This window comes from Neopsephotus bourkii, unplaced genomic scaffold (genome assembly GCF_033783945.1).
Source record: "Neopsephotus bourkii isolate Nb327-2 ecotype Australia unplaced genomic scaffold, CSIRO-AGI_Nbou_v1 NB_140, whole genome shotgun sequence".
In the NCBI taxonomy this organism is placed as follows: domain Eukaryota; kingdom Metazoa; phylum Chordata; class Aves; order Psittaciformes; family Psittacidae; genus Neopsephotus; species Neopsephotus bourkii.
The window spans coordinates 497,340-523,723 of NW_026900657.1; the positions used below are offsets into that span (position 1 = coordinate 497,340).

The window sequence follows — 26,384 nt, forward strand, 5'->3', positions numbered from 1 at the left end:
TACACAGGTAAGAGAAGGAACAGCATAGCATGTCTTGAGGATTCATTTATGTCATTCTAAATAAATGTATATTATGCTATAGATGTATTATAAGTTTTTGTCTGACATGGCTGGTGAAGGCTATTGCATTGTTAAAATGCTCATTAACTTCATACTTTGCAAAGCAGCGGTCCAGATTCCCTCACCTGTTTTCATGCACTGAAATTTGTGCTGTTTGCATAGAAATGAAGTCACTTCCTTGGTTGTTCAGTTGTGAAGCTCTGGGATAAACTCTAGGAAAATGCTAGTTTAAATAAAGCATTTGGATTAATCAAAAGATTATTTCAGAAAATATGTGGAAAGATAATAATTATAGTGTAAAATAATAACAATGAAGCAATGTTTCACACGCATCATTATTGATTGCAATGCATCACCTTTTTAATCCCTCTTGCCTTCTGTACTGTAACTATGTGAATGATATTTCCTGCTTAAACAGCCAGTGGAACTGTAAACCTTTTCATGCTACTTTATTAGCTTGCAGTTTTGAGGTATGAAATTATGACATAACACAACCTCCTCCTGGATACTGAAGGCATTAGTATTTTCAAAATTTACTTTAGGCAAAAACTTCTAAAGCCAGCATTTTGAAGTGCCTCCAATTAAAGAAATTGGAAACTATTTCTACTTTTCAGCAAGTGGCCAAAGTAGGATCCTGTTGCTTGGACTGCTGTGTAATTACCCACATCAACACTTCCTTCCCTTTGACTTCAGCAGATCTTGTCTCATGGGTAGATGATGTTCCATTAGAATAGGCACTTCATTGTTGAAGCCAAGCATTCTTAAAGGAAAAGAAAGCTAATGAACATGGAAAAGTGTTTTTCAGACTCTCTTTCTACTTACTGAGAAAGAATATTTATTATTGACTCGTTTGTAAGACTGCTCAGTTTTCAGTGGTCTGGGCATGTTACTCGAGTAGTCACCCAGTTGCTGGCACACTTCTTCCAGTGGTAATAGCTACTGTCACTGCTTTATCTTACGTGAATCTTTTAGAACTTGTGGGGACTACTTTGTGAAGTAAGAAACAAAGTGAAGTATCACAGAATAAATAAATACCGTTACAGCTGGATTCTGGTTATTAGTTGTGCCAAATCAAACAACAAAGTCATAGGTTCACACTTGAAAGCCCATACAGACTCAGCTTTTGCTTTAGAGATGTATTCTGAACTACAGTGAACAACCAAAGGCTTCTTTGTTGTTTACAGTGTGTGCCTAATTACAGCCTTGCTGGAAAAAAACCCACATCCTATAAGGACTAGGAAGGTTATATTAGTGGTGGCTGCCTAGCGCAATGTTCTTTCAATGTTTGCATAACCTTCTTGAAGCACTTGTTCAGCCACAACATTTTTACCTTACTAAAATGTAGTATGCTGTACTTCAGTATAAAAGCATTTACACTGAAAAGAATACTTAGCACTATTTCCAGAGTTAGAGATGCTTTGGTTTAGAAGTGTATGCTGAAATGGTATTTTGAAAATGGTCTGTAGTATGGCTGGAACTCTTACAATTTACTCAACGTGATTTTCAGAAAGTCAATACTTTTGTGCTCTAAATGATACAAAATAAATTGAAAAGAATGTGTCAAGGGTGAATTCTGTTTCTTAAGATGAAAACAGTATATTTGGTTTTACCGAGTTCAACCAAATATGTAACATAACAGAATCACAGGCAGAACATCCCGTTACTGATAACTAAGTTCCAAAAAATCAGTGTTCTGTTAAACTTTTTTCCTTTTTTTTTTAATTAGACTGAAGAAAACCTCTAAATTTTTAAGTAGGGATAAAAACACTAGCTGCCAAATTGCAAGCAGCTAAAGGTTTGTGTGTATATATTTAGATATGGTAATGCACAAAGCACTGCAGTGATCAATTCTGGATGAGAGAAGGGCATGCACCAGTCTCCTAGCATCAGATTTGAGGAGCTGTCTGGTGCATGGTAGTGTTCCTAGAATAATGCTAGAGGCAATTTGGTTTATTGTAAATGTGCCTTTTGCTCAAGGACTTGGCTCCCAAGTGATACCCAGCTGGGCAGTACTTCCATTTAAATTGAATGACGTTTTGTTTTGACCAAGGCGTTCAGCATAGTAGATACCCCCAAAAGTTCTGGTTAATATACATTTGTTTTACCAGTTGAGCTCAATTGCATGGTGAAGGATAGTCACTCTCCACTGAAGAATAATCAGTAGCTTTATAGAAATATAAGCATAGATAAAAAAGCAATTTGGAAGATTAACCGTCTTTTTCAGCAGTATGTCAGGTCATAAAAGGATTTGGAATTGCATTTTTAAGGAAAACTGGCTTTTGATATTGTAGATTGACATATAAAATTAAAAAGAGGGGAGGGGAAAAAGAGACACAACACCAGTTTTCACCTGAAAGTATTCTTTTTGTTTATTTCTGGGACAGCTGATCCAGTAGTATTGCTTCTCAGGATGGAATGAAAGAGATGTTTTATAAAAGGGTACAGAAAACTAAGCACTGCATGTTACAAAAATCATTAACTATATATAAAACTAACTTGATACTGTATTTTTAATTGCTATATTAACAAAAGCAAATTGCTTATTACTTCAGTCCCCCTAAACCAGCAGACCTTATCTGAACATCAGAAAAGAAAACAAAGTTTTATTCCTCTACATTTTTTTGTAATTATTTTAAATGCTTTTTTAGGGTGGCTGATTCTACTTTAAATGTTTCTCCTTATTAACAATTTTTTTTCTATTGAAATTCTCTTTTTCTCCTGAGGTTAGAAGAATCCAGATTTTTAAAAATTAGAAGACATGTAGAGTTCATCTTTTGTCTGGTTGGTTGGGTGGTTTGAAACAGTTGAAGTTTGTAGGATAGTTAGGACATTTGCTTTTCTGATACAGTTAGTGTTTCTTTAGGTTTTTTAGGCTAACAGAAAATTGATTTATACCTGGTAATTTAAAACTTCCAGCCCTGAAGCTTTGGGAAGAACTTGACTTTGAGCAGATGGAAGAAAATTCAAAACACAGTGATGCAAGTCAAGTTAGACCTATAGAGACATAAAATTATGAGCACAAGTACAGCTGTAGCTTTTACATGGCAACAAGGGCTTAACAGATACACCAAACGAAGAAACTGATGATTAATAATAACATCCCTTTAAAAACACGAAATGCAAGTGATTAACAATTCCCTTGGATATCCATGAATGAGATACTTCTGGGATTGGTTTAAGTCACTAAAAGTGCTTCGCTTCTACATGAAAATACACTTGCATGTCTACTTTTCGGGTTAGTAGAAGTCCTCTTAAGACTCAATTCCATAACCCCGTACTCCTGCACATAGCTTTTACTTGTGTGAATAATCCCCTTAATACTTCTAGGACTGCACAATCGTAAGGGTTTGTAGAATCACGCCTTTGGAGACCAGTATTTCATGTTGGCAGCTTGATGTTGGCTCATCTCCACTACTGTTACTTGTCTGTGATCAACCTGCTTTCTAAATATGTTTTATGATTTGTAAGGTGATTGAATACCAGTGAACTGTAGTATTAGAGAATATAAATAATGTGACAAGAAAAGATGTGTAATCCCATATACATGTTATCTGATGCTAACATACTACTCATTAACTACTGTTATATATTTTGAATTGTAGCATTTTGGATCCAGACATCAGTCTTTACTTGGGTAGAAACTCACTCTCAAGTGTGGTGTATAGTATCCAATTTTATTTTTGCCATATGTTTGTCCTAAATATATGCCACAACTTCTGTGATTAAATGGCAAGAATTTACTGTCCTTTAGTAACTGTATGCTTTTAGAACTTATTACTTTCTGTAGAAACTTTAAAGACTATCAGTTAGTTTCACTTAAAAATTTTAGGCACATAGTATCCTGTGTTCATTCATTTTCCTAAAGAGAAGAGTTTAAAACAGTTTATCAGTGTTGGGGAGACAGAAATTATTAAGGTTCAGAAGTGTACTCGATAATAAGCAATACTTATTTAAGAAAGAGAGGCCAAACCCCTAATTCTGCGTAACTGAAAACGGCTTCTTATTGCTAAAGAATCAGGTTGCTAAAGCAAAATATATAAAAGAAATGTTGAAGTATTGCTTAAAGCTATGGTACTCTCAATGGTGGGGTTTGGCTCTAGGAAAGCAGGAAAATTTATTTCAGAGCCAAAAATGACTTCTTTGGCTGTGACCAGGATTTCCTCTGCCCACCTCTGGGACCTGAAAGTAGAGGTAGGAAAATCTGATTTTGGAGCCAAGTGTGACTTGTTTAGTTCAAGTCATAATTTACTGTTCTCACCCTGGGGACCTGAAAATACAGAAACTCGCTATGAAATGTTGATAATGGGTGATTCTGAAGTGCAAGCATTAAGCTAACTTTCCCAGAGAGCGTTTCTTCACTTCCACCTTTCCAGATGCTTTTGATCGTAGTACTGTAGAGTGTACTTAATCATGTAACAGCTCCGGGAACTTCACCAAAGTCTAGAGAAAAACATAGTCAAAGTCTTTTACATCGATAGATGTGCAAGGAAAATAAACTTGATAAGGCCAGGATTACTGTGCAGTGGCATTACTCAAGGACTGTAGCTGAGTTTGCCACTAACGAGAAGTATTTCCCATAGCTGCTATAGGGTGAATCTGATCTACAATGGCAAATACTTTCTTTATTGTTTCCAGTAACATAATTTCTGAAGCATAATGGAACACATCATTTCAATTACTGTTCTGAGTTATAGGTAACCTAATGATAGAAAGAGTTTGCAGCTATCTAGCTAAAGTTTCTCCTTTCTTGAGGGTTCCACAAACTGAGATATTTGTATCATTTCAGAATAACAGCATTTTTTAAAAAAATGTAACTTAATTTCTAGTTCTTGTGGCAATTTTTAAACCTATATGGTTTTTCACCATTAAAAGGAGAAAGAATCTTGTGCTAGAGAAGTGGTTGCTGAAATACTTCATTTCTTGCATTCTATATTGTAGGAACAGAAAAACTTCTAAGAAAATAATTGTTGTTTTAGATGCTTATGCTTAACCTTAGTGGAGAAACACACCACCCACAGGAGGAGTTTCGTCACAGCTTTGCATCACTTCAAAAATATTGTCACTTCATTTTCAAAATAAAGGATTGTTTTAAGATATGGGCAGATTGGTCCCGACAATCCCATTTCATGCATAGTGTGTAGTAGAATTTGAAAGTTCCCCGTGAAGTTAAGAAATTTTTGGAGAGATGTGAGACTGTTCTGTTATTGGTGTGATTGTTTGAAGCAGGCTGAATGGTCCTGAGCAACTTTCCCCCAACTTCCCAGTGAAACCTGACGTTTGTTGTAAAAGCCTCAAGGCACAGCGTGTGCTATCATCTTCTGTATGATTGAAATGTTTGTAAGTAGTGATCGATTGTTTGATTGATTGTCTATGTCATGGCTGCCTAAACCTCAGCCACTTTGACTTTCTTCTTCATTCTGTTACTGTCAGAAAAATTACAAATGTAACATGGAGAGCAGAATAGCATTTATGGAATTTTCACAGGGAAGGCAAGCATCATGGTATATTATTTATTGAATGTGCTCTGAGCAGGAAATACCGAATAGCGTAAAAGTGCAATGTGTCTGTGTATTTGTATATATAAATGCATACATACACACACTTGTCCTTCTTCCATGTCCCACTTCAGATTAAAGTTTTAAATTTATTCTAATTGCAAAACAGCTTTTTGAATCAATCAAGGATGTAAATAAGAACTAAACTTACATCACTGAAATGTACAATGTTGTGCAGCAAGCTGCTTGATGTTCAATAGCAGTTACTGGGGCAATATACTTTATACTTCTAAATTTTGGACAAAAACATACTTCTAGACTGTTCATCTAGCCTTGTTCTGGTCTTGCAGCAATACACTATAAATTACTGGAATCTGCTGTGATTGCTGTTTAGTAAGGGGTAATGCAGTGTGTAGAATTGCATCATAACCAGATGATTGGCTGGATATGCAGATCTCCATGACTTGATTTTTAGTTTCTTCTCCCCAAAGGAGAAGAGGTGTAACTACCAGGAGGTATAATTATTTGTGTTAGAGAAAAAACAAGCAATGCAGTAAATACATCATGGTGTGGGAATTTCTTCTACCAGTTTGAAGCAGTAAGAGATCACAAAAGCCTTTTACTTCCCGTTTTTTTGAGAAATGAGAATAGTTGTAGGAAGTCAAAGTCATCCACATCCAACAGAAATTGTGTTAGTTAAGAAATGTTGATGGAGAGGCTCAATTTGTGGGAGTACCTATAAAATCCTGTGGCATACAGCATTCCTGTAGCTAAGAAAGGTAACATTTAAGTTCAACTTAACATGTGAGACTAGTGGATGGCATTTCTCTTCTACTGGTGCAAGGCTAATGTTAATATGTTGGCACAGGTCACAGAATTCATCCCTAAATATGTCCAGAAGTTAAGCCTTCGGATAAACAATACAGCAAATCAAAACTTTTCCTTTACATTTAATAGTTTACTTTTCTGATCCATAAAATATTTCAGAGTGATTTTCTTGTGTTTATCTTGTCCTTAGCAGGTAGTGTTGACCTTTAAGTTTTTACTTTACTGTCAAAGTATGTTGAAAGCTTTAAAAGTGAAGCTATCACCTTGGGGATTTGTAAGGATGACTGACACTTACCACTTCACCTCAGACACAGCAGCACTGAGCATATGCAGCAGCGTTGGACCTCAGGGGAAGCTGTTTGATTTTTTTCACTTCTGCTTCACTGGAAATGGATTGAATTTTCTCTTCAGAGGAGAGTTTTGGTTGCATTAGATTTTAATCAAGTCACTTGTTCACAGTCCCTCAAAGCCTACAAGACTGAGATGAGTAGATGGGCCTGGGGTGAATGTGCTACGAGATTTGTCAAACCGTAGGACTTCCAGATCTCTGAGATGCTGCATGGTGTAGTTGACAATACTAAAAGTGTTCAGCGGTTATAACATTACATAAGCTTCCCATCTCTCTAACACTGGGATTAAGAGTGAAAATACTGGGGAAGCATTTAGTTATAAAATACCTCTTGAGTTCAAAATAAGAGAAACACAGCCTTGCATGAGGTGGTGGTGCTGTTGTTCTGCCCTAGAAGATGTTGTGCAGTTTAAATCTGATGAATGCCCGGTACCTTTTCAGGTGCCCTGTTTAGCTGCAACAGCCTGCAAGATACAGCTAGTCAGAAATCTAGATCTGCAGAGATGTTGTTTCCTTACTTTATTCGGTATTATTTGAGGAAGGCAAATTTTTAAGGGTGCATAGAAATCTTCAGGCAGAAAAGGTCAACTGAACTACTGTTAAGCTTATGTGGCTCTGATGCAGGAGTTACTGATTGGAGTCACTGGCCTCTGCCAGGGCAGCTGCTGGAGTAGAGGGTGGTGGGTGGAGGGTTTGGCCTTGCAGTGCTTCATCTGCTCAAGAGACTCACAGGGTGGAGCTGAGTAACAGAGCGCCTTGATACCTGAACAGTGCAAAGTATTAGACCTCATAGCAGCCTTCCAGACCTCATAGCAGCCTTCCAGTATCTGAAGGGGGCCTATAGGGATGCTGGGGATGGACTCTTCATTAGGGACTGTAGTGATAGGACAAGGGGTAATGGGTTCAAACTTAAACAGGGGAAGTTTAGATTGGATATAAGGAGGGAATTCTTTCCTGTTAGGGTGGTGAGGCACTGGAATAGGTTGTCCAGGGAGCTTGTGAATGCTTCATCCCTGGCAGTGTTCAAGGCCAGGTTGAATGAGGCCTTGGGTAATATGGTTTAGAGCGAGGTGTCCCTGCCCATGGCAGGGGGGTTGGAGCTTGATGATCTTGAGGTCCTTTCCAACCCTAACTATTCTATGATTCTATTCTATATTGATCATGTCTCTACCTGATAATATTCTTACTCACTGTATATATAGTACTGCTGTGCTCACAGTTTGGGGGTTTAATTGGTTTTTAAAGAAATGCAGTATTGGTATAAGAAAGCAGAAGAGAACATTGTATGTGTGCCTCATGGCCATCTTTAGGCATAGAGGATGGTTAGAATGACCATAATAAATTATTGTCATATACAAAATCTGGTTTGCTGAATTATAGGTAATAAGCATTTGCTTATTTTATTCTATTTTGTATGTGTTAACACTGCACTTGGAGTGTGTTGAGCATTTAAAGATAACCTCTTGCTATAATATCTTTTTCCTGTGGGCTAATAAATCGAGACAATACTGCTTTTAGTAGGTCTACTGAGGAGTGAGCATAGTTTATGACTCAGCCAGGTCTTTACACGTGCATTATTTAGTCTTAAATCTTACAGACGTTGTTACTGCTTTTGAAGTGAGGGAGGAAAAGTTAAACACTGCACTATTTAATGCTACTTCTATTTAAGGATTTTCAGATGTAAGAAAAGAAATTGGGTTTCATGTCTTACTTTCCTGCTCTTACAAACTTTTACGATTATTTGGCATTCATCAGGAGGAAAGTAGATGGCAGGTATGTGCTTGAAGTATTCTAATTATTGCTATTTCAGGTGGAAGAGAGACTCTAACTGGACACAGGAGATTTTTAGGACGGTAAATTTGCTTAAAAGCCATTTTAATGTCTTCTGGGGGGATGGAAGCAGGGAATGAGCACGTGGTAGTTTTTGCTTGTTTGTTTTTTAGGAGGTGGGGAATTAGTAGATTTTAAATCTAAACGTTGAAAGTTTTTTTGGTTGATATGAGCAATGTTCTTTGTTTTCATTACTATTTTCCTCGTAAAACCAGAGAAACAAGTCAGTGGAATGCCAGAACACATCTATATCCATTTTCTGATTTGTACTTCCTTGGAGGACAGATGGAGGAGAGTGTTGGGGAGTGAAAGGCATGAGTTTACACCCATGTGTGTACATGTACGTACCTACACATGTGTTCGTGCACTGGCACAGTTCCAAGTTTATTTGCTTTTTCCTTTTAGCAGTTGCCTCTTTCCTTAACCTGAGCTGTCACAGCACTGCTGAGTGCTGATGTGAAGAGGAATGCAGGCTTAGATGAGTGCTCTGTCCCAGTGCTCACAACAGTGCCATTGTATTCATGAATTTCTGTCTTGTCTATAGATTTCTCGGTAATCTGGTGTGTAGTCCCCCACAGTTACAAACCGGGGGTCATTTCTAATCCACTGGAGAAAATAGGAGACAGTCAAGGATGTTTGTGAAGTGATGTCTTGTCAGGGAACATTCCTGGCTTGTTAACTGCTAGGAACAGCTTAGGATTTTTGTTTGTTTTTAGAAAACAAAGTATAGCACTACATTTGGTTGAGTAAAGTAACGAATCCAAAGAAAACTCTCCAAACTTTGCCAGATGCAGTAAAACCAGACATGGTTTAGTTTTGCTGATTTAAATCACACCAAGTAAGAAAATAAATATTGTGGTTTAGCCTGTTTAACCTTTATATTGTGACACTGGCACTGATCAATCAGTTTACAGTATTCTGATTACAAATGGTAAATGCCCCAAATTCGTGTTCCCTAGTCCTACTAAGCTTTCCCTATTATCTCTTGAGATCCAGTGTCCTGTTCTTTGGCTGAGATAAAATGATTCTAGATGAGTGTTTGGACCATCTGCTGTGTTTATTGAAGTAAATTGACTTAAAGAATTAATTGTGTAGCAAAGTTCTTTTGTTTCTTTGTAGGTTGAATGCTTTCTCCTTAAAACTTCTTAACAGTTAAATTAGCATGTAGGATGCTGGGCAGACCTGTAGCTGGAGGTATCTAATATGCAATGAAATAGTTTCATACTTTGTTATTTCAGTTTCAGTTATGACTGCAGAACAAGGAGAACCTTTATATTTGCAGAATGGGAAGTTTAAAGGAGAAAATGGTACTTTAATTTTACTTGTTCTAACCATTGATTTTTTTTTTTCTGCAGAAACTTATAGTTCATAATAGATGTGTATTTGTATCCTTACTGTTAATTTTGAAGGAATGTGGTTCAGCCTGGCGTGTTGCTAAAAAAGCATGCTACAGGCTTCTGCATGTGAACCTGGGGGCTGTTTTGCATCCTGGTTCTAGTTTTTGAACAACTTTTCTGAGCTTTGTGCCAGAAGGCAACTGATATAGTCCATGGTTGTCACAGTATAAATCCACTTTATGTACTTACATATTGCTTGAATCCTGAATAACTCTGAGCTTCTTCACATGAAGCAGTGTTACCACAGGTAATTTCTTTTGTGGTTTATCAAACGCTTAAACAACAGTCATTATACAAGGTTTTAATGTTGTTGTTGAAGAAAAACTTGTATTGCTGATTTCGATTGAAAGCCACGCTTGAAAATTCTTCTGTTGTTGCAGAAACTGCCTCAAAATATTTTCCCAAGTAATGAGAAAAAAAATTTGTTCATGGCATTTATTTTTTGATGCTTTTTCTCCCTTAATATTCCATAGTGAAAGATGTCGAACTAATTAGGCATTAAAAGAACGAGTGGTTAGCAGGTATAATGTTGTTAGACTTCAGTTAATGTGAATGTGACCATGACCTCCCAGATAGATCAAAGACTAATCTGTCTGACAGCTACAAGATGGCAGAGCTTGCCAGAGGCCTTCTGCTGCTGCTTGCTGAAGCTATTTGTCTGTAAAGCATGCCTGATAGCTAAGAGTATATTTTTAAGGATGAACAGGTAAAAGTAAAAGGCTGTCTTTTGACATTTTAACTAATCCCTTCTAGCCTGTGGTTTACTGCACATTTAGGATATTTGCTAGCAGGAGAGACTGGCTTTTTCACATATGCAACATGTCATTTTGAATTGGGCGTTGATTTGATGCTTGATAATGTAAGAGTTACACAATGAAATAGATTCTGATTGCATTAAAATTACATGCCCTGGCCTTTTACTTTTAGAAGGCTTACAATGAAAACTGAACTCTCAGCAATGTAACTTGTCATCTCGTGCTGAGACATGATCATTTAAGTGAGAAAACAGAATGTTTATTTTCTGTTAACCCTTTTTTAATTAAGGTAGAAAAGACAGGGTTTAATGACACGTTACACAGAGTGTGGATTTCTGTATGATTTGAGAAATGAAATGTTACTGAAGTTCAGTACAAGCAGTACACATGTACGTTAATGTGTATGAAACGAATGTAAAACTAATGTGTTTTATTCACATTACATTCTACAGGATAGAGCAGATGATACTACTGGTTTGCTGCCTTCTGTTACTTCAGTGGTTTTATGCACATAGTGAAAAATGTCAGTTTTATCTGTGTAAGACAGATGAGTAGGAATTCTGTTTGGAAGTGCTTGCTAGGAATGTAAGAAACTGTGGTAATGCTTCATTTGTTACAATTGGCCAAAGCTAACAGAAAATCTTCAAAAGAGGAAGTTGTTAGAAAATTTACCAGGACTAGAAGACAAATGCGAAGAATGTACAGGTGTCTGTTGTCATTGGTTATGTTTTAAAGGCTTCAAGGGAATTTTCCGACAGCATATACCTCCTTTCGGATGGTGCAGAGTACCTTTTTGTTCCTCCAGATAGGATTTCCATTTGTAGAAATGCACAGATGTGCTTAAGTTCCTTTTTAAGGAATGATTTTAATGTTCATAAAAAGTTTGGAAGAAATAATCTTTGAAAATTGCAAAGGAAGCCTCACTTGCCAGTCAATAAATTCTGAGTGACTGGAACAAATATTAAATCCGTGAAATCAAACTGAATTTACTTTCTGGCTGTAAAGATTGAATTTAGAAATTTGACAGGCAATTTAAAGGGCATAAGTACATAAAATAAAATTTCTTATCCAAATACAACTTGAAAGTTACCTGTCAGAAGAGGTTAGAAGTCTGCTGTTTTCTCTCCTGAAGCGTGTCCTTTCACTTGTCAGTTTAGAAAGGTTAATACTGTACAAAAGAGCAAAGGAAAGATCCTTTTTGGCATAGTTTTATGTCTGTTTATTTAAAAATAATAATAAAATCCATTTCCCTCATCCCAGGAAGAAGTCATTCTGATATATGTTGGAACTGTGTATAATGTCCCAATACAAATTCTTGTTCAGATGCAGATCAGGCATTGTATGTGTAGTTGTTCATATGATTAGAAAGGGGAGGCTGGGGATTTCTTTTGCAGTTGATACCAGATCTGCTTTTGAAGCAGGTAAGAAAGCATTTTCAGAGCAAGAGGGGTGTGCTCTTTCTTGCCATATGCTGGCCCATGGGCCTGCAGACCTTAGCTGCTTCCTTCGCTTCACAATTAGCCAGGGAAATGTTTGTTTCCAGAGTGCAGAAGGTGATGCTAAACTAAGAATTAGAGGTGGTGTTGCTGACGTCTGGTGTTTTGGTGAGGCCACTCTGTCTCTGAAGTACTCTCTTAGCTTTTGTAGAAGAAGGGGTTATATTTGCTTAACCCTCACTTGAGAAAAGTATGGTCTGGTACCATCAATAGATTAGGAGTCAGAGTCTGTGATAAAGGATAAAGATCTCCATTATATAATTTGCTTCCAGATAAGCAAATGCGACGGTGGTCTAGTATCTGGGTTTTCTGCCTGTGTGAAAGCTTATCCTGCTCTTGCTAGCAGAGATTTGGATAAGTGTCCAGTTGTTGTGTTATTCCATATAAATTATTGGAATAAATCACATGTTAAGAATAACTTTAGAAGGGTAAACCCCATAATCGTATGCAAGATACAAAGTTGAAACACTGAAGCACGCTTTACATACGCACTTATTTAATGCATGTTTGCTTCTTTCCCCCTTTCCCCCCTTCTTTCCCCCTTTCCTTTTCAACATCATTGTTAAAAACGATATTTCATTATTTCTTTCTTAGGTTGAATTAAAGAGGAAATACAATGACCACCACAAAAATACAAGAGGCCTTTTACCAGGCAGTCAGTGGTATGAAATTCAAGCTTATAGGGCTCTGAACCAAGCCCTGGGAAGGTGAGATAAGCTGAACACAATTAAAAATATGTGTATTTGTAGAAAAGATTTTTTTTGCAAACCTTTAGGGATTAATTCCTCACTGTTAACACGAAGGGCATAGATAGGTCCAAAATACTCATATTGCAAAAATCAGGTCTTCAGCTGTTCTATACTGGCAATAGTCTGGTTGTCAGGTTGTTGTGCATTTGAACATTATTATAATGCAGAGTTTTTGTTTTGTTTTACATTCAGAATCCACCATCTTTTGGTTACAGATTTTATTGTTTGTAATACAGACACACAGAAACGAAAGCATTTGCAGAGATAAATAGTTCTTGAGCTTCTAAACTAAATTAAAGTTCTTAGGTATTTTCAAATATACTGATTGTTCACGCTCCTGGTGGGCTCAGAGCACTTGTTTCATGTTTAGCCTACAAGTATTTTTGAAAGGGAGAAGTAGTGGGGGTTTTCTGAGACTCTTGCTAAAGGTCAATTCAATTATCACGCTCACTGATCTCTTTCCTGGTTTAGAAGAAGTATAGCTTACTTTCACAAATGAAAACATCTCCCCCCACCTACCCCCGGTCTTATTCACATGATAGAATTAATTCATCCTTCTGCAAATAAATTTAACATACACATGGATACCTGTAGCTGTCTGTCGTCCATACTGGCATAGATGCCATGCTTCTGTCAGAGATATATATAGGTACAGGCACAGATTTATGTATAAAGAGAGGCATCAGCTGGAAGACTCTTGTTATTTGAATTAGATGTTATTCAAATGTAATGACATAAGTGAAGGCTTAGAAAATTAATTGAGAGATGATATTCTACACTAGTAAAATCTCACTGTAATTTCTTTTTGTTACAGGGCTAATTTCTTAGATTCCTCTTTGGAGAGTAAGAGCATTAGTTAAAATTTGTTAACAAAAACCTAAGGACGTTGTGGAACGCTAATAGCAAGAAGTTGAAGTTTTGTCACTGTGAAACAAGTTTTAATTTAAGTCTAGTTTAGTAAAAATTGCTTATTGTATAATTTATAATTTGAATTAAATCATGCTAGGCTAAACTTAAATGGACAAAATAGACGTCTATTCTGACATAAATACATAAACTGTGTATAATACTCTTATACTAAGCTCTTTCTAAACTGAGATATGGCAAAGGATGACAGTGTATGATAACCATTTTCATAAAACTGGAACAATCTACTAAGCTGAGACGGAGTTAATCAGTAGATGGGAAGCTTCTTACTGTAGAGATGCCTGCAGGGAGAGAAGTGAGCAAAAGCATGATAGTCTTCAGTCTGGCACTTTTCTCTTAATTTAGTGCTGGTACTTGATATGAAGTAACACCAGTCCATGAAATGAAATAGCAGCCTCTGGGAATAGAACAGGTGGTGTATATGGCCAGGTGACAATCATGCTATGAATTCCTTGCAGTTCGACTTTTTCCAAAAGTGTGGGATATATCTCCAGTGGGCATAATTCATTTAAACTAAGCATTAAAAGACCATATATTAAAGCAATGAAAAAAAAGAGAAGTTGGAAGAAATCTGTTTCTTAAAGATGCTTTGGTAGCTTTTCTTATCATGGAGAGATTTCAAATGTAAATACATAATACTTCTTTGGAGACCTAGCCTTGTCGGTCCCATTTTAAGAGCTAACTCTGATACTCCCGGGTTTATGTACATTTGTAAACGTCATCTTCAGGTGTTGTCCTCTTATACAATGGGGATAAAAAACCTAAAGTGTTACTGACAGATTCTTTTCCATATTTCATTTGTTATCACTGTTCTTTAATAATTTTTTTTTTTTTTGCAGGCAGTGTAGAAATCCAGATAATGTTAAAAATAGTATCTGTGTATGAAATGACTGCTGGAGTAGTTTTGTAGGCCTCTAACAAGTGAATTATGAACTCAACAGTATCGCTCACAGCTTTGATCTGTAGCATTATTCATTTTATTCCTAAAGAGAGTTAGGAATAATGTGGTTTAGAAACAAAAAAATGCATAGTTACTTAAAAAACTGCATGCAGTTACATCAATCTATTTTCTTTCATACTTTTGTAAGTTCTCCCTTCATTATTTATGCAACCCAGCTAAGAGTGGAAAACAAAAGATGTGGTTTGATTACCAACTGAGTATTTGCTGGGAGGTATTTTCTTTTTCTAATGTAACTGTTTTCATATAGTAAATTGAGGAACTGAAGGAAAATTAAGCTTCTGTGACTTCCATAACAATTTTGGTGCAAGACAGCAGGAAAGCACTTCCAGTATATTTTTGTATGTTCTAGCTGACTCATTGCAGTCCCTGCAGCTTTTAACAAATGTACTGTAATTATATATACACTCTTTTTTTGTTGCTCACTTATAGGTGTATAAGACATAGGAATGACTGGGGTGCTCTTATTTTAGTTGATGACCGCTTCCGGAATAACCCTAATAAATACATAACTGGTAAGCTGTAAACACCTTTGTAGGGAAGTTCCTCATATTAACAAATAGTGAAAAAATCCAGATAACAGAAATATGGTTATAGAAATACAGGTGAGTAGGAAAAGTCAAAAAGAAATAGATCCATTGAATACAAAATTGTGCAGTTGAAACTGAAAACTCTAAACCTATATCTTGGTGTTTGCTAGTTCATTAAACCCACTGAAGCATGTTGATAGCAACATTCAGTTCATTTAATTTCTTTCCCCTTCTGGATATACAGATAATGATGTAGAAATTTCAGTGTGCAGGATGTAAGAATTCATTCTTAAAATGGGACCTATAAAAACACTTAAGGACTCTCAGTCTTTGCATACTAAATATATATAATGTAGGTATACATATGTGTGCATGTATGTATATGTATGAATTAAAAAATAGTTACTAGATTTTTATTTGGACATTGGATCAGTATCCAGTGGAGCTGGATATATATTTCTGGATATACATTTCTATATTTCTGCCTAAAGGGAGCTTTCATAATCAGGGTTAGCAGTCTGGATTTGGCATTCTGGCTTTTTTTGGTAAGAACAGATAAAGGTTGTGCCATTTGGAACCACCAAATACTCAATACAGAAAAAGTATTTTCTGTTTGTAGTTTTATATTGGCTAGAAATAAAGGCAGATAAAATAAAACAGGTCATGCTCGCTGCCTGAATAAGGAAATAATAATACAAAGAATTGCATAAGGATGCATTATGTATCTTCATGCCGTTTTTTGAAGATAGGCAAAAAGATGATGTAAACAAGTAATGTTGCGGTCTAGTCAGCAGGTGGAGCTCAGCTGCTGTAGTACAAGTCAAACTGCTTTTCTGACATGTCTGTACAAAAAATACATTGAAGTTATCCAACAGAAGTAACTCATATAGTAATACAAATAATCCAGATGTTCAAGCCTTGGTAAGGTTAGTGCTTTAGTACTTCTTCTAAAAAGTAAAACTTCACAGAAGAATCAAGTTCTCTCTTGGATTTGTTTTTTGTTGTGTCAGGTAATTGCTATTAAAAGAATATTTAAATGGGTTTAAAAACTCTTTTTGAAGATCACGGAAGTTGCTTTTTGCTTCACTCTTGTGTGTTCCAGCACCACCTAAACAGTTATTATATTTGAGACTTTTTTGGGTATTTGAGTTTTTTTTGTTATGTAAGAACATATTGTATTATGTATCAGCTATTAGGAAGCGTGATTCTTTCCAAATACCCAAGTTACTGTTCCTTCACCTGAAATGAAGGTATAAAAGCTCCATTATATTCTAATTTTTGTCAGACCCCATCAGTATGATAATAAATAGCTGTGCTCTATGTAAATTGCTTTTTAATAATGAATGATAGCAAACAAAATTAACATCCCAGCATAACAGAATATAATGAAGTTTTTGCAATGCAGCAGTTTGAACTTAAAAGTATTAGTGAAAAAGGTAATTTTTTAAAATAAAAAAGAATGATATTATTAGTATTACCCATCAAGATACTACCATTGGTTAAATCAAGTTACCAGCCCTGGAAAGGAAGACATGCATTATAGAATCATAGTATCATAGAATAGTTAGGGTTGGAAAGGACCTTAAGATCATTCAGTTCCAACCCCCCTGCCATGGGCAGGGACACCTCACACTAAACCATGCCACCCAAGGCTTCGTCCAACCGTGAACAACTTAGTGAAATCTATGAATCTCTCAATACATATGTAAGAAGTATTTGCAATGTTAGGGTACTGAGATGAAATACCTGGTACAGATGATGTAGTTTTGTAGTAACTGTTTATTTTTTATTTTCTTAGGATTATCTAAATGGATTCGTCAACAAATCCAGCACCATGAAAATTTTAGTAGTGCACTTGAATCCTTGCGTGCATTTGCTGTAAGGAATCAGAAAAGCACTGATGGTTCTCCAGTGTGCAGTGGTGAATCTCTCTGTGTACCTTCAAGCTCAAAAGACCTGTCTCAGTCCTCTCAGCAGGAGGTGACTATTCATCTGTCACCAGGTGTTCCTGCAAAAAGACAGGAGCAAAGCTTGGTTTCAGAAATTAATTTTTCTACAACCATCAGCTCACTTAGTCCTACAGCATGGGATCAGCCAAGTAACATCATGGCAACATTGAAACAAAGTATGTTCAGCATGTTCGTTTTCCGTGGAAACAAACACATTCACAATTTGCAATGTGAATTTTCATCATTTTAATTTTGGAAGAAACAAATGTTTTTTGAAATTACAGAATGTTATGGTGCAAAATGATAAGTATTCACAAATGTGTATGAGCTGTGCTCAACAGGCTGAAATTAATTGTCATTCCATCTGGTTGTCTTAAAACAGTTGACAATGTTTGATAGATTTATAGTACACTCAAAAATGTTTTCACTTAAGTTTCTTTTTCCATTGAAAACTATTAAGATAATTTCAAATGTATTTAAAACTAAAATATATTTAAACCGCAGAGATTAGCATTATTGTAAGGTGAGTGCCTTGGTTCAGTCTACATCAGTTGTTTAGACATTGCTGTGAGGCACCTTTCATATAATCTCTTCTGGTACCAGTTTTACAAGTAAGTATCTGTTCATTCCTAAATTTTAGGAAAGCTTATGACTCATTCCAGGGAAGAAAGAATAACATAAATTCTGTTAAATAACAGAAGAGCACAATCATAAAAGAAAAATTACAAATTTAAAATCCAATCATACTTCATTCTAGATTTATGTACTCCAGTTAATCTATTGATTTAGTTATGGCAATTCATGTGCAGAGATAGTTGTTACATCTGGGCTTTTTTTTTTTATTGGATCTTAATGAGTATTTATAAAAAAACCTGTAAAATTCATATAACAGTGGCAATTTCAATGTGCTAAATATGCTGTAAATCAGCAGGGGAAGGCATATACAATTAATTAATGTTTTGTGATTTTCACAGGTGGCCAGAAAATTGCTGTTGAGAGTCATTCTCACCATGTAACACCAAGAGCAAAACATATGGACTCCACACCCCAAATGCCAGCAAATAAAACTGAGAGAGAAGAAAAGAAGGGTTGGACTAATGCTGGTATTATGAAAGAACATTGCTGCTTTAAACCACTGACATCAACACCTTTGCCTGTAGCCAAGAACTGTGTGTCCACAGCTACTAGCAAACAGAAGAATGTGGGAAGGGCTAGTGAAGTTATTGACGGTGTAAATCAATGCCAGTCATCATTAATTTCAGAACATGAACCAACAGTATCAGAATCATGTTTGGAAACAACTGATTTTTCAATTAAAAATGCTGAGCCTCCACTTGCTGAAGAGCATCCTGATAAGCTACAGCTTCAAGTTGGGTCCTGCGGTGAGTTTCCTTCAGCAGGAAGGAAATGTGAACTTTCAGTGTTAAACGTAGCTGCAGAAGCTGAAGATGAGGATGACAGCATCTATTTCACACCAGAACTTTATGATGATGATGATGATAATGAGGTAGAATCTGAGGAACAGAATATTAGACCACTGGTTCCAACCTGTAATACAAGTGAAAATCGGATTGAATGTGGCAACTCTGCAGTCACTGACGATTTTTTTGCAATCGGCACCTCAGAAACACTAAGTGTGACTAAAGAAATGATTGATGATAATGATGGCAGAAGCACAACTTTACATGGAATAATGCAAAATGAGCGGAACGAGAATAGTGCAGTTAATAATGTAGAGATGAGTAGTGAGATAAAAGCAAAGCAGATAGCACCTCAAGAGATGGACACCAAAAAACAGAAAATCAGTCTTTCCAGATCACGAAATAAAGGTGTGTCATCTTTTCCATTGAACAGTCCCAGCACACAGTGACTGCTGCTGTAAGAAACTTAGTGAGCAGCCTTTACAACGTGGCCTCACTATAGAGCTGTGATGGCTTTCTAGTGCTCCTTTCATATGTGCTATTCTCAGATTCAGTTTTTCATTATACTTTTTCCTTTTTCACTCTGAAAGTTATGCAAAATGCAGATCTCTATAAATATAATTAAGATACTTCATCCTAACTGTGTGGCAAAAGGGCATCGTATGTGGAAATTTGAAATAGAAGCCCAAGTAACATTTGACTTGTAATTATAGGCTAAAGAGGTTTGTCTATTACAGGTTTAATTAATCCTCCATTAAATACAATCAAACAATTAGGGTTTCTCCAAAAGCACCTGTATAATCAAATTATGGGTTTCTGCATTTGTTAGGGCTTTTTTCTTTCTTCAGTAAGAACAAAGTCTTTGCTGATCAAGTAATACGATAGACTGAGCCTAACTATTGAAATAGATGTAGTCTTCAGTGCTGTTTCCTTCAATTTTCTTTCGCCAAAATGTCTCAGAAGCTGTGTAGTAGTAGCAGCAGTATCTGAACATTCCAGTCTGATGATGCTGAGAGGCTCCTTCAGAGGTCTTTGTTTTGTTTCAAAGGTTTAGGTTTCTTTCGGAGTTTTCTTTTATGAGATCTAATTCATTTTGGTCAAATTATGTATTTGTATGAAAACATGTACTTATTTGTATGTCCTACAGATATGCAATATATACCAATGTAAATGTGTACATAAAGGTCTTTAAATATTCCTCAGTTTATTTTTTTATTTTAAGCATTTTACACATTTCTTTCATTTATTGCAATCAAACTAACCATGATTTTGCTGTAATAAAACACACTACGCCTGATTTTTCAATAAAAGGTTGTTCATTTCCATCATATATTGGATATGCATCTTCATATACAGTATGAATGATACTGTATATGAAGATGCAGGAATTTTACAGTCTTAAGTTTGGTTCATAGGTATTCATGTGTTTTGACCAATTGTTAACTGTTCATTTTCAGTAGTTCATCTAAATAATGTTCTGAGTCACAGCTGTGCATGTGTTCCTTTCAATAGGATTTAAATAGTATCCTTTACACAATAAGTGCATCTTTAAAATTAGATACTCTGCAAGAACAACAGGAATACTGTTGAATTTCTTTAACAAGCATTGTCTTGCAATACTTAGTATAAGGCATTGGGTTAAGCTTTTTATTAGATTGAATCCACATAAGGACCATATTCCGTTGGTTTAGGCTTCATGGTATTCACTTAATCATTGGATGCTGATGGTTTAGAACTAGTTGATAGGGCAGAAGCGAGCCCTAATGTTGAGAGCATTTTAAACATATGACACATCTAAAGATAAAAATATTTAGTTTAGGTCTAAGTAATTGATTAAATATCAAGACTCAGTAGGGTGGACACAGTTCTGTTTGTAACTGGCTCTGAACTAGAATTGTCTCATATCCCACAGCAAATGCTGAGGCAGCCTCTGGCAGGTGGCTTTGCTGATCAACTTGATCCTCATGAGTCTCTAATAGCTTGGTTTTCTTAAAACAAGTCTTCTATTCCAAACCACTTTTTATGTTTATGTATATCTAATAGATAATAGAAATCACTTAAGCTTTGTGGCTTGTCTGCTCATCTCATAGACTACTGTCTCTCATTTATCCTTCAGAAGATTTGTCTGTCTTTAAATCTGTAACATTAAAAAAAAGAAAATCCATCTTCCTTTCCTTATCTGGAGCAGATTGTTCCTTTCTTGATCTTGTGCTGCATCTTACTTTGATTAGAAATCCTTTAAGGCACAGCCTTCTTCAGGTCAAATACTTCGCATTTATTTATCTGCATGTTATATAAAATTCTTCCTTTACCATTATTTTTTAAAGCATGTATTGACCTATCAGTATTTGGCCTACTAGATACTAGACTTTTCTAGTATTTTATGAGATACTAGATTTTCCAGAAGCTCACTAAACTCAAATGCTGGCCATACCAGTGTTGCTTCAGACAACTGATGGATAATAGTCTTTGTGTTACTGCTGGGTATTGGTGTGATGAGAGGCGGACAGTTTCTTTTGGTGTAAAGGCTGTGTATATTCAGTTTTAGCTTGTCTTTATACCTAACTATGGTATTTAATAAGTTGGTGGTAAGAATGTCCTTTATTTCTATAGTTAATATTTTTATGGTGATTCCCAGTACTGAATTAAACTGCCAGCCTGCAAATAGAGGGGAAGTCAGTGTACCAACTTTCCTAGAACGATTTCTTTGGAATTCCCAAATCTATAAAAGCTAAATTCTTGACAGTTCCTGTCATACTTTGATATTATACCTATGTGTGATCTCTTATGTCTAAAATAATCATAAAATCTTGAATTTATTAAAGGATTGAAAGTTCAGAGGCAACACAGACGAAGAAAAGCTGCAGTTAGTCTCAGTTGCTACACCTGTGAAAGAAAGGTACCATGCAGATAGAATACAATACCATTTTAAGAGGTTGCTGTTGAATGTTAAGGGGAAAGGGAAATAAGAATAATTTATTATGTAATCTTTTAAGTGAAATAATACAGATGAAATAGTTTATTCATAGTCTGTGTGGTTTGCTCTAGATCTTTATGATTTACATCCTCAACAGATACCTTTGTTTCTCATGGGAAACAAAAAGGCTGAGTGTTTTCAAGTCCTGTTAACACAGGTAGAAAACAAAGATATGGACTGCCTGCAGAGTCCAGCTCCTAACTCATCACAGATGTGATTCCCCTTTCAATATAAGCAGTGCTTCTGATTTCTGGTTAGTATGTAACTTATAGGGCAGGATTTGCAAAGTGTAAGAATGTAATCAGAGTACAACTCCGGGAGGGTTGGGCACCTATTGCCTTAGGCTTCTTTGCAAAATTCCAAACTAAATCTTTGATACCCTGGAGCTTTATAGACTATGAAATGCCTCATATTTTATATGAAAGTGTTAATTTAATATTTAACTTAGGTTAAGTGTTTTTTTAGCATGGTGGGTATTTTAATTATTTGCTAATATAAATTATAAGCATTGATTCAAATAGATTTATTTGGGTATTTCAAGTAGTATATTTCTTTGAGGCAGTTTTGATACATTTCTTTGTGTTTATGTTGAAGTGCTTCAATCTGCGTAGTTCCTATATGCAAACTAGTATTTGCATGAATTTGTATATTGTCTTGTTAGAAGGGAACACCTCACCAGCCTTGCAAGAAAGGACTTTATTGTATTGTCTGTGGAGCTGAAATACTGCCAAAAGCAGAGGGTAAGATCTCTGTAACTGATTGGTTGTTTCAGGTTGGGAATGATAGCATTTTTAATCAATCTTTTTACTTTTGCACTTTTGATACTGGAAGGAAATTTTAGAATAATTGTTTAATTTCTCCAGTGGATATGGGAACTGGATCAATGAGATATTAGAAATGCCCTGGAGACTTGCAGAAGATCTTTGCAGGGGGAGAAAGAGGGACTAGTCACAGTATCACAACTACTTTTACTTGGCATTTCAGTGGAAATAACTTACTTATTTTGGTGAAAATAAGTTACCCTTACGGCATATTTCTGTTGCTTAGTTCAGTGTCCTGATGTAGTGACCTATCTTGAAGTACAATGGGAGTCTGACTGGTATTAAAGAGTTAACTGGAGGCAACTGTTCCTGGCATTATGGAAGGCTGAAAGAAATTATTTGTAACATAGTGGCCCATTCATTAGGAAATGTTCCTTCTAAGGATTAGGTGTTAATTCGCTACCGGTTGCTGTGAGAAGTTTGGTTATATCTTGGCACCGTAGCTCAGTGAATCTAATACGTGTCTTAAGGAAACTATCAAAAGTTTTACTGAAAAACACTATGTTCACACTGTTGTTCTTCGAAATGTAACCTACCTTGTATTAATCTAGTTTGGGTTTTAGCCTTCTGTAACCCATTTTACAAAGTGAGGGTTAGATGTTCTTGGAAGTTGTCTCTATGGTTTTATAAGGCACTTTGATTTAGGAAGGTCTAAAAACTGATAATAATAGTAACAATTCTGCTACTTTAAAAAATGCACTCTATCTTCAGGCTACTGTGCCATGCAAGGTAAGATCCTAATTGCAAAATGCTCTCATCAATTACATGCAAAACCAGTTAGATATAGATGCTTAATGCACTTAACACATAACCCATTGTTCTTCAGGAGAATTTAGTGGGGATTTAACTGGTCCTAGGTTTTACAGATCTGAAGGTAGGATATCTGCTTTTGAGTGCCTTGCAAGTACATCTCAAGACCTTGAAAGAAAGCCAGAATTTTTAGGTGGTGTTAGAAATGATAATGGAGGTTGAGATGAAGAGAAGTGTGTGTTAGACACAGAGCAGAGACCTGGTTCTTGTGCAGTCTTGTTTATGGCAGCCCCTATGTTATAAGACCCTTGAAGGTCCCCTGTCCTTTCTTATTTCCTTTTTACTGCCCCAAAAGCTCATAAAGTGATAAAACAAGCATGGGACTGGTAGGAAAGAAATGACAGTAGCCAAAAAATAAAAGAAAATGTCCCAAATAACCTCAAGTCATCCTTTTCATGCATAAAGTGAGGGAGGCCAGGCTTGGCTGGAACCGGGTGGTAGTGGCTCATGACCCCATTGTGTGATGTAGCCGAGCTGGACATCTGGTCAAAGCTAGACCAGAAATTATCTGGATCAGATGAAATCAGACAAAAAGAAAGGACAAGTCTTCTCTTTCACAAACCAGACCTGAGCCTAGGGGAGTATGGGAGATACCCATATTGCTTCTGGAGCTATTAGAGTTACATACCGGCTAGCAGAGTCCTTGTTGCCATAGGGGTAAAGGAAGGCCCAGGTGATGGAGGCCACTTGTTGCCTCTCTGTTTTCAAACAGCAACCATAATGTATCTCCTTTAAGACTTTTATAATCTTACCAGTCCAGTTCATTTCCGTAACATTTATCTATAAGTATCATCATATCTTTGCAATTTGGTATGTAATCTGCAAAATGGAAGCACTATGAAATTAAATGAAAGCATTCTTTAATGCCTACAATTACTAGGGTATCCACTGTCAATGGGAATTTTTATGGTGTTTAAACTGAATTTCAGATGTCAGTGGATTGAGGAAAGTTAAAAAATCTGCCACAGTTTGAAGAAAATGAAAAATAAATGGCTTTATTCAAAGTGGATGCAAGCTCTCTGGTCAATTTGGGTGTAATAACAAGGGGAAAATTATCTGCTGAAAAGTAAAGTTTTGGACATGTTAAAAAATTTAAATAAGGCCTTTTTCCAAAGTCCATTAACTTCCATAGAAGTCTTTTCAGTGACTTCAGTGGGTATTGGATCAGGGCCTAAGTTGCCATCTTGTAAATGTGGAAAGTTTGCAGTGCATTCAAACAGTAGTGTATTCAAAAGCATGTGTATATATAAGTCTTACACCCCACTTTTTAAATTATAGGAATTTTGAGAAAAGCTTGCTGCAGTAATATTGAACTGAAAATAATCTGGAAACTCTTCAGAAATACTAATACAAGAAGTAAAGAATCCATTAAGAATTGTATGTGTGAACTAGATGCCAGTTCAGAAGATGATAATACGATGTTGATCATCTCAGATGCTGCAAGCCTTAGTCATCTGAAAGAAACTTTGGTGGTATATCAGATGCCAGTGAAAAGTGAAGGTAAATCTTACTGATTACTGATAAATACCACCTAACATTTGTCAAGTCCTTTAGCTTTAACTTTACAACACATTGGTTTCTTTCATTTTCTGCAGACGCTTTTGATTTTAGTATTGTGGTTTATCTCTTGATCTGTGAAATCTCCTATGGAGTGGACCAGTGCGAGTCTCTTGCCTCAATACTTCTTAATCTCCAAAGTGGCACCATAGAGGTTTTGCAGATATTTTTAATCGAAAGCCTTTTTAAGCCAAGAGAAATATGTGAGCTTTCAAAAAGACTATAACCTGTCTTTCTGTAAATTGTTATATAGTGTTCAAAGCTGTTCTAAAGCTTTGTTATGATTGTTTCCTCATTAGGAAATTTCCTCCTTGTAAGGGACGTTGAATACCGTGTTACAAATCATGCATTCTGCCTGTTTACTTTTCCTGAGTGTAATTGCTGCCAAGACTGTTCTTGTCATAAAGTCTTGGTATTGGCTTTTGCCCACCTTTTAATCAATAATTCTGACTTTATTTTTTTGTGTGATCTTCATCTCTTAGCTTCACTATGTCTTTGTTGATGAAATATTTTGTCTAACAGTGCTTTGTTGCCACAGTGTGGCGGTTGAATCTGAATTATTCTGTAACTTCCACACCTTTGCATTGCTCCTCCTTAAATTTCTGTAAGTTTGAAGGAAGTCTGATACCCAGCCATTCTTTACTGGATATGAATGAAATGCTCTGGCCATTTGCTTTCTCCTTCAAGGACATCATTCTGTTTTGTAACTTGTTGAAAGGAACATTTTGCTTCTTAAAGCAAATTATTTTTTTTTTCTTACATGAAAATATCAGATCTTTCAATGATCTGGTATTTTTGTGTCCTCTCTCCAAGGGTTGTGAATGTTTCTGAAAATCCCAGGAAAGCTTTGAAAGGTGAAATGAGCATAGAAGCGATACTACCATGCTGCAGTGGAAGCTTACTATCCAAGGCACAGCCTTTGGCTAGAAAGCAGATAAACAGCAAAACCATGTGGGTCAGCGGGTTCTTTCAGGAGTCTGGAAATACAGAAGTTGGCAAATCTGATATTGACAGTGGTACTTGGCCAAGAAAATATATACACTTATTTTCTCGTAACTGGGGCATTCTCATAAATGGGGCAGGACTTTTACAGCCCTTGCCTTTGGCCTTTTAGGAAGTTGATGGTAAGATTTTTCCTTTGAGATGCTGTCTTGTTCAGCCATCACACTGAGAGGGAGAATTGGTTGGTACATAAAAGGAGTGCCACACACAATTACTGTTGACTGGAAGCAAGCAGAACTCCACTGAGATCTGCTGAGCTCTGCATATTTAACACTGAGGGTGCATACCAGTTTCCCCTCCAAATTTCTCATGTCCTTACGTAGTATTCTGATCAGAAAGAAAAGTTAAGGATAATGAGAACAGAATAATTTACATTTCTTATAACAAATTACAATCCATGAATTGGAGGCATATACCCCACTGATATATGGAGGCATATACCAGTGGCTGAAGCAGGACTCTGCAGAAGTAAT

General features: G+C 36.2%; 1 protein-coding gene across 5 annotated transcripts in view; it reads left to right on the plus strand.

Annotated features, from left to right (window-relative positions):
• The window catches only part of BRIP1 (BRCA1 interacting helicase 1), a 119,606-nt gene that overhangs the window by 45,639 nt on the left and 47,583 nt on the right, over positions 1-26,384 (plus strand). For 3 of the 5 annotated variants that reach the window (XM_061368415.1, XM_061368432.1, XM_061368423.1), the window contains exons 17-23: positions 12,805-12,917; positions 15,277-15,359; positions 17,173-17,499; positions 18,298-19,152; positions 21,570-21,643; positions 22,383-22,461; positions 24,631-24,852. In XM_061368415.1, the coding sequence (XP_061224399.1) occupies positions 12,805-12,917; positions 15,277-15,359; positions 17,173-17,499; positions 18,298-19,152; positions 21,570-21,643; positions 22,383-22,461; positions 24,631-24,852 (1,753 nt within the window). Of the gene's footprint in view, positions 1-12,804; positions 12,918-15,276; positions 15,360-17,172; positions 17,500-18,297; positions 19,945-21,569; positions 21,644-22,382; positions 22,462-24,630; positions 24,853-26,384 lie in introns of those variants that run through there. The other 2 variants (XM_061368440.1, XM_061368450.1) reach the window with 2 other exon arrangements.